Genomic DNA, 13,210 nt, shown 5'->3' with positions numbered 1-13,210 from the left:
AAACAGAAAACACATATTTAAAAGAAAAACAGTTGAGTTAATGGATTAAGTTACCACGTTAATCGATTAACTGGAACATTTATGCATATGTTTCAAATGGTAAACTTCTCATATGTTATGCACAATATATATACATGTTCTACTAAGTATATTATGCCTAATATGCACATATAACATGTATGATAGATGCATGAACATACAATTAACTAGATGATATGTCTCATGAATATGATATGACAATTAAGATGGCTTAAGAGACTAGCACCTAGGTTCACCTAACCTCTACTCACTTACTAAGGCACACATCCCAGACTACTTAGATTATAGACTCAATTTACACCCTAGTCTAGATATAATCAAATGAGCATAAGGTATGTTGATTGTTGAGCCATCTTCAAGCTTTGTTAGAACCTTGCCTTCATCAAAACATAGGCAAAGACATGCTAGTGCTATCCTTGACACTTTGCACTTTCAATCCTATGCTTCGATAATGGTTTTGGAAACTTCAAAAACCTTGATGTTATGGACAATTATGAGCATTTGTGGTCGGTGTGGTCATAATGCAGTCATAATTTTGGGGATGGAGCAGGGACAAAGAAATAGGCTGCTAAAATATCTTGGCCTTAATTATTTCTTTTCCTTCCCTTGGATTTTGTCTATAATAAGAACCAAAGCCATCGTCATGTATTGTTTGCTAGATAAGTCCATCCATATATCTCATGGTGGGGTTTTTCTCTAGTTCCTTTCACATTCAGCACACAGATTTTAAAATGATATCAATAATTAGGTGCCACCAATTCGGTGTCATTCTTAGTAATCCATGTTGTGGCAATTTTCCATGGTGGTCCAAACATTGTTCCTTCCCCGCAGTTTAAAAACTTGAGTTGGACCTGACCCGGACAGAGATCATCTGTCCAAAATGGTGTCACACTCTCTATTCCAAGCCAATCAGAATACTACTTTTTATTATTTTTTATTTTTAATTTTTTAATTTTATTCACATTTCAATATGTGATTGGTTTGGGACAGGAAATAGGACACTACTGGAGACAGATGATCCCCATCCGACCCTCCTCTCCAACACTTCGCCATATTATTATAGAATAAAAATAACAAACTCAAACATACCCCTTTGCCTTAGATTATGGGGTGTTTTTGATTGACACTTATAATTGGTATAATAGTAAGGAACTCAAATCCAATATATAATATTGATACTCTATACCATTTCAATTCTAGGCTATATGAGACTTAATTTAAAATCATATTTTAATCATCCCCAATAATCTTTATCTTGATTGAAATAGACAAATATTTCTCTCCTTAAGAAATCTATGCAAGAATTTCCACCTTACCAAATATTTCATTCAATTTTGCTCAATGTCTAATTCTCTTTAGCAACTCCTCCACATAAGAGTATCTTGTTACCGTAGCTTGCAAAAATTCTAAATGGCACGAAATAATACTTACTGGTTGAGTCACGACCAAGTCGCTCTCTTTAAAATGTTTCGTGGCACTGCCAAAAATGTGCAAGCAGGCTATCAACCACACCGTTCCCAAGATAAAACAGTCCATATCTCTGTTATCGAATTCTTACAGTACTGTAAGAACCGATCTCGAATACACTCACCATAATATGGCTACTAGTGCCAATTCTTGAAATTCTCACAATATGACTAACAATGTCAATTCTCAAAATTCCCACTATATGGCTACCTGTGCCAATTCTTTTCCCTCAATACTGACTACTAGTGTCAGTTCTCGAAATGCCCACAATATAAGGGAGAGAAGTTTGCCGGAAATTCATCGACGAAAAATATGAAGGAGAAAGAAAAAGTTGAATGAAAGCGCATTCAACTTGGGGCAAATTATAATGAGGGGAGAAGACCTCTATTTATAACTTTGGATTTTTTCCAAATTCCCAGTCTCTCCAATATGGGACTTGGGAGTTGTTTTCTTTCAAAACTCTTATATGTGGGACTTGTAAGTTTTTTAGATTTCACACTCACAACCAATTTCCAACAGAGTATGTTCCCCTTCAGCATAAGCCTTTTCGAATATCCTTGACGATGTTATTAAGAATCAACCTCTCCAAACTTGTAGTGCAAATTCTCGTACCACCATTTAATGGAACATGCCACATAACACTCAATTGCATGGGCGTCTCTTGATATTATGAAACCTCTACACCAAAGTTTATCAACAACTGCTCGCTTTAATACTCAATCAAGTTGAACATTGGAGCTTCTTTAGAAAGTTGCAACTACTATCTCCATTGTCTACTCCAATAGTTCAGACGAACGATCATACTCATAACTAGGAGTGAGCATGGATCGAGTTGGGACGAATTATATTTGTCTCTCATCCAATCCTAAATATTGTTCTGGTCAACTTTTCTTCCCGATCCAGATCCTAGATTTAAAGGAATTCAATGATGTTCAGGTTTGATTAATACTAGGCCAAAATAAGATAGGACCAGGATAGCCCAAATCATAGGTAAAAAAAGATAGAACATACTTCTCAAATGAAATAATTTTCTCAATATAGTACACCAGCTTAATTTGTCTCAACAAGTGGCAAGATAGATATAGGACACCAACTTAAAAAAAAAGACTTTGCAAAACAATAAGTAGTATATATATATTTGCAATTTTCTCATCCAGACCTTAACAATAAGAAGCTTTTGCATGCTTTCAGTGATGTCTTCATCATTCATGTTGGGTGCAACAATTAGAGATGGTAAAATAGACTGTCCGACCTATTTTGCTTGTACCTGCAAAATTTAAGACGACGTGAACATATCTTCATTGTCTTAACAGACAAAAATTGCATGTCCTACCTATTTTAAAAATGGCTAATGAGCTTGTGGGCGACCTGCAGACATTGATAAATAAATAAAAAAAATTCATATAATACAATAAAAAGAAATTAAATAAGGTAGTTGAATGGATTTTTTTAATTTTTTTTGGATATTTTATATGTATTTGAACAAATTATATCACAATTTTTTAGGCATTAAATCACATCATAATTTATTTGAATTTTTCTTATTTTTTTACTCTTACATCATGCCCATATGCCGTCCGATTTTCCCATGGAAATGCCTGTGAGCATGATGGACAAATGGGCAGGGTTAAACGAGCAAATTGACAAAATTTCTATGTTATGTCCGCAAAATTTTGCAGGCTATGCAGGCGGCCCTATTGGCTTTGCCCATTTTGCCATCTATAGTTGTAAGGATCTTCAATTACATGGAAAATCTTGCAATCAATATTAAAGTAATTAGTAGATATATAAAATGGTACACTTGACACCTCAAATTTGAGAACCAAGCAAACATATATCATGTACAATGTTCTGAGTTGTGATAACATAAAAGCTAAGTTCATAAATAATATAAATCTCATGATATGGATGGTAAAGTCATTTTAAAATATAAGACTGCACTAGATTCCCCAACATCTAACATGTACAATGTTGTTGTTGTAATGATTGGAATAGATTATCAAATTAAGATTAATTTCAAAGAGAACTGAATTTGACACCAAGATTCCATAACCAGAAGAATGCTTAAAGTTGAAGCACCTAGATTCATTCCCCTAAGAACAATGAGATGCCACCTGACTTTGCTATTCATTTGGCTTGTTCTGACGCTCTGGGAGATTCCATAGCAAATAGATATATTTGAAAGTAATATTCATTCATCCAAGGATAATTATTGTCATAGAATTGATCATTTTATACAAAGAACGAAAGCTTCCATTATCCATATCATATTACCTTGTACTTTTTCTATCAAAATCTATCTTTAGAGCTATCCATTCCTCTCATGAAAAATGTTGTTATCAAGTTTTTTCTTGGGTTATACAAAACATTACAAACAGAACACATGATAGAATTTTAACCAAAACTTATTTGAGTTGGACAGTCTTTTCTTCGCCTTTGTAGAGAAAGCCAGAGTTGATTCTACAGTTTTAACATAAACATGGCATTATACTACAGTTTTAACATATACAAATTATAAAGCAAAATAACATTTCATAGTTGGATCCAATCAAGGCATCATACATTGTAAACACTTAGCATAAAAACTTCCAAAATACTAAGTAGCCTTTTATATTTTCACAATAGGCTTCTAAAATGGATGGTAGTCATTAATATTTGGTAGCAATAATTATATTTGCACAATCTTATATCTTCTAGCTCACTATTCATCCCAAATTAATACCATATTAAGATATAGACATATGCAAAATAACTGCATTTAACCCCAACAAAAAAATAAAGATAAGTTCTCATTTATAGGAAAAAATTGTTAGTGTCAAGGCTACTTATCAATCGATATTTATGATTGTTGTTTCTTCGTTTGCTCCTTGCGACTGAGGAATCTTATCAGAGACATGCAAAACACAACCGATTTGCATGAAAATAAAATAATACATAATTTTAAAGTAATTAGGTAATAGTAAAACCAAGTAATAAACTCACCACCAATAATCTTTTCGATGCTATCAAATTGATCAAAATCATTATCATAAAACTTGAGACCAGTGAGATTTAGCCAATTTTGAGTGCAAATGAGAGCTTTAACCTTTTTAGAAGACAAAGAGCTATAAAAGTCATCAAGCACAAGCCCACTAGTGCTAAAACACAACTAAGATGCAACAGTAGAAAGTGGAATGACAAATACATCACGAGCCATGATAGAAAGAATCTTATATTTTGAAGAATTTGTCTTCCACCAAGCCAATATGTCAAAGTCGTCTTCATCCTCTAAGGTATCTTCTGCTAGATATCTCTTAAGATCAGATTTTCCATAATTATTTCTTTCCTTTTTCGTTTTCCAAGCTTTCTCCTCATTTTGCATCACATCTTGGATTTTTAACCCCTTAACGTTGTCTTCTAATGTTGTATTCAATACATTGTTAGTGGAATTCCCCTCATCCATTCTTTCTATGTTATCTGAAATTATTTTTGCATAAAATTATACAATTCTTCTAAACTATCTTTGACCAATGTAAGCATATTGGCTGTCAAATTTTCAGTGCATGTATCCTCTATACTCCAAGTCACATACTCAAGTTTGAAGCGTGATCCAAGACATTCCCAACAAACAACAATGAGTTAATATTTTCCATATTTCCCTAATATTTATCATACCTTGCTATCATAGAAAGAGCCATTGATGTTAAAGTAGCTTGTATTGATGCAATTTCACTATAGCATTTGTTTGAAGTCACATGTAGAGAACCAGAGAAATGCAAAGTCATTTTATAAAAGATTTCAAAAAACTGAACGAATATCCTAGCTTGATGCAAATCCTTCTCAGTAGGTGGACCGCCTTTTCATTCCCCTTTGTCATCTTCACCAGACCTTTTAGGAAAATCTGATTCTTGATCACAAAGCCTATCAAATGCCTTCTTAAACTTCTCAGAATGTTCTAACATGAGATAGATAGAATTCCACATAGTTGAAACATCCAAGCACACAAGACTTTCAGACTTAATCATTTCAGCCTCAATTCATTCTTTAAAGATTTTAAGTCTTGAGGGACAAGACCTAACATATCGCACGACATTCCTAATATTATCAATAGAAGGTTTTTGTTCCTTGAATCCATCATTAACAATCAAATTCAAAATATGAGCATAACACCTCATATGCAAATATTTTCCACCACACACTAGCCCACCCCTTGTGTTTAGTTTCCTTTCAATGTAAGAATTTGCCCTATTGTTTGAGTTTGCAATATCAATTGTGATAGTGAACATCCTTTCAATTCCTCAATCTCTTAAACATCTCTCCATTTTCTTACCAATGGTTTACCCTTGTGGTTTTCCACTAGGCAAAATTTCAAGATTATTTTTTGTAGCCTCCAATCTTCATCAATGAAATATGCAGTCAAACACATATAGCCTAAATTTTGGTTTCAAGTCCAATAATTTGTTGTCATACAAATGTTATTGCATGACTTTGAAAATCAAACCTTTAGTTTTTTATTTTATGCTAAAAGAGTTGATAGAAACCCTTTGCAACCGTGAGCCTAGACGACACAATAAATCTAGGTTCTAATTGATTAATAATTCAACGAAACTCACGCCCTTCTAAAACCTTGAATGGAATTCCATCACAAATAATAAATTCATTTGTAGTCCTCCGACAATGCTTTAAGTTATAGCCCATAGAATTGGTTCCATCTAAAACATCACTCTCTTGGTTTTTGACATAAAACCATAAGTGCTTTATGCTTACCCACTCAAGAAAAATTCATTGATGTTTTCGTGTCAAATGATTGTGAGTAGAATTTGTACCATGTTTGTGCAAAGTCATTTTATAAAAGATTTCAAAAAACTGAACGAATATCCTAGCTTGATGCAAATCCTTCTCAGTAGGTGGACCGCCTTTTCATTCCCCTTTGTCATCTTCACCAGACCTTTTAGGAAAATCTGATTCTTGATCACAAAGCCTATCAAATGCCTTCTTAAACTTCTCAGAATGTTCTAACATGAGATAGATAGAATTCCACATAGTTGAAACATCCAAGCACACAAGACTTTCAGACTTAATCATTTCAGCCTCAATTCATTCTTTAAAGATTTTAAGTCTTGAGGGACAAGACCTAACATATCGCACGACATTCCTAATATTATCAATAGAAGGTTTTTGTTCCTTGAATCCATCATTAACAATCAAATTCAAAATATGAGCATAACACCTCATATGCAAATATTTTCCACCACACACTAGCCCACCCCTTGTGTTTAGTTTCCTTTCAATGTAAGAATTTGCCCTATTGTTTGAGTTTGCAATATCAATTGTGATAGTGAACATCCTTTCAATTCCTCAATCTCTTAAACATCTCTCCATTTTCTTACCAATGGTTTACCCTTGTGGTTTTCCACTAGGCAAAATTTCAAGATTATTTTTTGTAGCCTCCAATCTTCATCAATGAAATATGCAGTCAAACACATATAGCCTAAATTTTGGTTTCAAGTCCAATAATTTGTTGTCATACAAATGTTATTGCATGACTTTGAAAATCAAACCTTTAGTTTTTTATTTTATGCTAAAAGAGTTGATAGAAACCCTTTGCAACCGTGAGCCTAGACGACACAATAAATCTAGGTTCTAATTGATTAATAATTCAACGAAACTCACGCCCTTCTAAAACCTTGAATGGAATTCCATCACAAATAATAAATTCATTTGTAGTCCTCCGACAATGCTTTAAGTTATAGCCCATAGAATTGGTTCCATCTAAAACATCACTCTCTTGGTTTTTGACATAAAACCATAAGTGCTTTATGCTTACCCACTCAAGAAAAATTCATTGATGTTTTCGTGTCAAATGATTGTGAGTAGAATTTGTACCATGTTTGTTTGGGTCACAAAAATATGTGCTACGATAATAGTTACATTTGGTTTTGTGTTGGCCCTTAGTCTTTGTAAAAGAAAGCTTAGTGAAGTTATCTCAAACAACAGATTTCTTTTTTAGTCCACCTTCATCTTTATTAGTCTCACTTTTCTCAGTCATTGTTGTTGTTTCTGTAGGAGGGTTTTGGTTTGTATTTATGGGAGGGTTTGTGTCAATAGAAGGGTTTGAGTTTCTAGTTTCATTTCATGTATCCTCTTTGTTTGTAATTTTTTTATATCTAAAACAAAAAAAATAACAACCAAATTATTAATTACAATTACAATTTCTATACTTTGAAATCACAACAACGAAGAATCAAATAAATCACTAAATATGAACAAGAAATATACAAGAGTCATGAAGATTCAAGAGTTTAAACAAGAAAATGTAGAAACGAGAAATACCTAGATGACAATGAACAAAAACTTTTAGAATTTGCTAATGTCAATCCCTAGTTGTGGGTAAAAGGGGACGATGGGAACAAGTGGAATTATAGAAGTGAAATAGAGTAGGTGAAGGTGATGGAGTTGCTATGGAAGAGAGACAAGTTTGAAGGTGATGAAGTTGTCATAGAAGATAGAGAAATATCAAACTGAGTAGTTGTACCTGAAGGGAAAAGTGTGAAATGTGAAGAATATAAAATGACAGAGAGTATAGAATAGAAAGTATTACGTGTTAAAAGGCAAATATTTTTTATAAAGTGGAAGTGTGGAACTGTGCACAATTTATGAAGTAGGGATCACTCTAATAAAGTGAGTCTGAAAGAATACAAAGTGCTGTATTATCAAAATATATATTTACTAGGGTTTGGTGACCTTAAGGCAAACCCAAACTCGTACTGACCCGGTAATGTCTAAGTTCTATTTTGTGTGGGTTTGTCTCTTCCGTAACACGTGATCGGGTCTGACCCGACTCGAAGCTAATGGGACAAGACAATTTTTACGGGTTGGGTGGGGTCCTACTCTCCCATACCTAAAGCATACACCTTGTGTCAATTAAGGGCGAGCAGGACCCGACCCCACTCGCTCACCTACTTTGGCCTGATCATGATTGAGTCCAAATATGGTTGGGTTTCATCAAGTCAAGAGCCAAATCTGGGTAATAAAATTAGACCAGATCAACATTTAGGATCGTATAAGGGACAAGTATGACCCAATCCATCCCTCTAATGGTCACTCATTCATCATATTTGTATGTGTGTCTATCCAATTTTGTACATAGTAATGATATATCTTTGATGAAAAATATCATTGATTCTCTGATTTTTCATCATATATATGATTAATAATATATGTACATGTATCATTTCATATGTCAAATTAGATATCTATAATAATAAGTAATATTGAAAAAACTTTACCTAAAATGAGTATGCATTATATTTAATTGAGTCTAGGGTTGGGTTCAAAGGTTGACCTGATCGATATTTGTGGCCAGGTTAGCTTCGGGTCTAGGTCTGAGTTCATAATAATAAACCGACCAACATTTAGGGTCGGGTAAAGGACAAACCTTACCTAGGCCAACTCGGCCCATGTTCACCGTAGCGTCAATGCCAATCAATGTTCATGACATACCCTTGCATAAAAGCCAATGTTCATATCACGCCATACATCTCTACGAATACTTGTATTAGACCTTACATCCAAGTCAATACTCGTGTTATACCTTCCACCAAAGTCAACCAATGCCCATGTGCTTTTGTGGGTTTGATATAAATTAATATCCTTCACCATAATGTTGTAGATACGCCATAAGGATAATCCATTTATCATCTTAAATGAGATCATACTCCCCAACCTCTAGAGAGATATTGTTCAACACCTATCTCTCACCACCTAAATTCCTATCTTCATCTTAGTTTTAATACAATTCACAAACTTCAGGGTTCTGAATCCAACAAAGTTATGATTTCCAATATGGTCCCGCCATTTTTTTGTCTCCTTCTAATCAACTTTCTCATTTTTACAAAAAGATACTAAACACTTATTTGCAAAGTTTAAAAAGTTTCAAGCAACAAATTTGATGCGCATGGATTTGATAGTTGTCATCGCGTGATTGGTTAAATTAGGGAGGACACCTTAAAACTCTCCATAACTGATGTAATCATCCACAAAATTTCTTAGTGCACACAAAAAACTTTACCACTTTTTAGCCTTTAAATGTGTGATGAAAGGTTGAATAGTTTACTAATGCACGTAGCTACTTTCCATAACCTTTAATGTGGAATTCAGACGCAGCACACCAAAGCCAAATACCAATAGAAAACATGCTTCGTGGGTGCATGGCAGATTACCCAGTCATCACGACAAATAAGTGGACCCAACATCCTACACACAAAACCATAAAACTCAAACCATTACGCTTCATCTATCGCTCTTCACTCACACATCATGGCGGCGTGTACAACCGACTTAGCTAGAACCGCCGCATGCAGAAACGGCCCTGCAGCGGGGCACCTAAAACTAGTCTCCATCTTCACCATCTTCATCACCAGCATGGTCGGCATGTCATTGCCGGTGATACTCGCACGGTGGTTTCAAGGAAAGTCACTCTACGACAAGGCCATCGTCGTGATCAAGTGCTTTGCGGCCGGAGTGATCCTCGCGACTTCATTGGTTCACGTGATGCCGGATGCCTTCGCCGCGCTTTCGGATTGCCAGCTGGCGTCAAGGCATCCGTGGAAGGATTTCCCGTTCGCGGGTTTGGTGACATTAATTGGTGCTATCATGGCGCTGCTTGTCGACGTGGCAGCTAGCTCGCACGTGGAACACACGCACTATGTGTCAGTGGAGAAGGAAGAGGGTGAGAGTGAGATGAGAATGGAAATGGGTGGTGGTGGAGAAGTAGAGAGAGTTGAAGAGTTGATGAGGTTGAAACAGAGGTTGGTGTCACAGGTGCTGGAGATTGGAATCATTTTTCATTCAGTTATTATTGGAGTCACTATGGGAATGTCTCAGAACGTTTGCACCATTCGACCACTTGTTGCTGCTTTGGCTTTTCATCAGATTTTTGAAGGGATGGGTCTTGGTGGCTGCGTTGCTCAGGTTTGTTTTGGTTATGTCCTGAGTTGATATGATTCATCAACAAATAATATGAAACAACATAACATAATATTATTTATAATAATTTGTGGTATGTTTTTTATTTGATATAATGTAACGTTTCATTAATTAAATTGTGTACTAGTAAAGTTACATATATTAATATTAATATTAAAAACATAAAAAATTATTATTATTTTTATTTATATAATTTGTTAAAAACAAAATGTGTCACTTATTAGTAAACAATATTTTATAATACAAATAAATATATTAATTATGTGTCTGATCCTCCATACTAAAATTTTGATAAAAAATAAGTTATTATTTTTATAAAAAAAATTAATTTTAAATGAAAATTGACCACAAGTATGCATGATTCAATTAAAAACTTGTTGATTTGATTGATATTGACCGATTTTGACGGATATGATTGCATAGCTGATATAATTCTTATACCATACTATACTATAAGAATTGATTCATCAGTTTTCTAATTGAACCGACAGGTATGGTCCGCTATTCACAATAGTGCTCTCTTTTCTATTGATAAGAAAAGGTTACATTAGAAACTAAGTGTTTTAGGTGATAAGATGGTTAGAGTATACAATATAAGGAATAATGTGAAAGAGATTGTGTGTTCGAGTCTCAACGCAACAAATAATAACATTTGTCTATAAAAAAAAGTATTTTGAATAGAGGTTAATTTTTTTAATAAAGTAGTATTTCTCATTAATAGCAAAAAGAACAACGGAAAATAGATAGTAGGAAGTTAACTTTTATTCATCTAAAAATATATGTAAATGAAGGGGTGTAAAAGTTCGGTTAGGTTCGTCTTTTGGTGCAATTTAGTGACAGAATCAAACACAAATATATGGTTTGGTTCACCTCAATTAACCGCAAATTTTATTCAGGAATTGAACCAAACCGCTAATAAATGGTTCAGTTCTATGGTTTTTCAACTTATTAAAATAACATCATTTAAGAAATAATTGAACAAATTTTGCAAAGTCGAGAATTAACTAAATGAATATTAAACTCATCAATAATAGAATATTAACATTAAGTTCAATAAGTAAAACAATAATAATTAAACACACTACAAAGTTGAAATTTTATTCCACAAAATCTTGGATAATGTTCAAATAAATTTAAGAATGGCAAGCTTGATACCAATTCTTTAGTCGATCATAACACCTACTCTCCCCTTCTCTTCTTTTTATTTTCTTTCTTTACCTTTCATTCTTTATTTTCTTTTCCTTCTTTAGTTTTCTACTTTTCTTCCATGTACACAAGTTTTTTAGTTTTCTTTCTTTCTTCTCATTAGAAAGTGCAGATAATAGACATTTAGGTTTATTTAGTTATTTATTTTTCTATTTTGCCTCTTATTTATAGCATATATATATATATATATATATATATATATATATATTAATAACAGAAAAGATACAGAATACAACCAATAAATCTATCATCAATGATTTCAACCAACAAGTTTTAATAGAACATAGTGTAAAGTTGAAAGAATAACATGAGTTATGACATAAGTATTGGACATCAAAAGGAGAATTCTCGACGAAAAAGAAACATTAGCATCCGAAAAGTGAACACATAGTCACCTCCACCAATATGCTCTGCACCCCAAGATTAAGACAGTTACTTGTTACTTTCCAATTCTCACAAATCAAGTAAGAATAGTGGCAACAAAAACATAATAAATAGAAGGAAAGTATTAGGACTTGTCAAATGACAATATAACAGTGACCATTACAAAACTTTGGCCATCATATATAGGACTGTAAACTAGATGAACTGAAGTGATAAACTATGAACTGGTTTAAGTATAAGTGAATAGCCAAGGCCTAAGTACAGGACTAAGAAAACTCCCCTCCTAATGATTTCTTTCATTATTATTTCTTAAAATAATCACCAAGAACTACATACAGTGGAAAAAAATTCTATGCCTCACTTTACCAATGACCATAAATAAAAATACAGAAGGACGGATGCAAGGAAGTACCTAAATGTTCATAAAGTTTTGGATCAATTACTTGAGTAATCAATGCCAAATTAGTTATAGTTGAGATAAAGCAAAATGTAGTACAATTTGTAGCTATAAAGAAGAATATTTAACTGATTATATGGAATGCTAGTGCAGCCACTCTTTAAATACATTACACTTATAAGCCCCTTCATTATTATATACTCAAATACATTATAGAATTTCTACAATTTCTTTATTTGGATACATTTCAAAGAAATTTGGGCTGATTGATTTAGTTTTGTAATAGGATTATCTAACTAGGTGTTCTTAAAAAAAGGAAACAGCAGAAAAAACACAAGCATAAGATCAAACTTGGACACTAGAAAGGAGAATACATCTCTGGTCAAATGAAGGGATTCTCTAAAACAGTAGAAATAAAAAATTAGTGTCATCACAACTTAGGCCTGATTTTGACAGGGATGTACACTATGCAACTTAAACATGCTTAGAATATTTAATGAGTGAACAATGATTCCTAAGGCATCTAGGGATAGAACTTTATCTTGGAACCCCTAAAGTCCAAATTACAGTACAAAATCCCTTGAAACCAATCACATGCAAGAGGGAAATTCCAATAACAGAACAAAAGAGCCCTTTGTGTTTTTGTTAAGCAATTTCATACCACACATGATTAAAAATAATTTGATAAAAAAGTAAATCATAAGATCAAAATTTACCAGCCTACGCATTAGACGCTCAAAACACCAAAAT

General features: G+C 33.5%; 1 protein-coding gene across 1 annotated transcript in view; it reads left to right on the top strand.

The window, feature by feature from the left end:
* Positions 1-9,804: 9,804 nt before the first annotated feature.
* LOC109342005 (zinc transporter 6, chloroplastic-like) overlaps positions 9,805-13,210 on the top strand; it is a 4,994-nt gene continuing 1,588 nt past the window's right edge. Inside the window, exon 1 of the mRNA XM_019579957.1 lies at positions 9,805-10,458. Coding sequence (XP_019435502.1) covers positions 9,805-10,458 — 654 coding nt within the window. The remainder of the gene's footprint in view (positions 10,459-13,210) is intronic.

This window comes from Lupinus angustifolius, unplaced genomic scaffold, assembly GCF_001865875.1.
Source record: "Lupinus angustifolius cultivar Tanjil unplaced genomic scaffold, LupAngTanjil_v1.0 Scaffold_48_99, whole genome shotgun sequence".
NCBI classification, from domain to species: Eukaryota; Viridiplantae; Streptophyta; class Magnoliopsida; order Fabales; family Fabaceae; genus Lupinus; species Lupinus angustifolius.
This window is presented reverse-complemented; position numbering and strand designations above follow the sequence as displayed.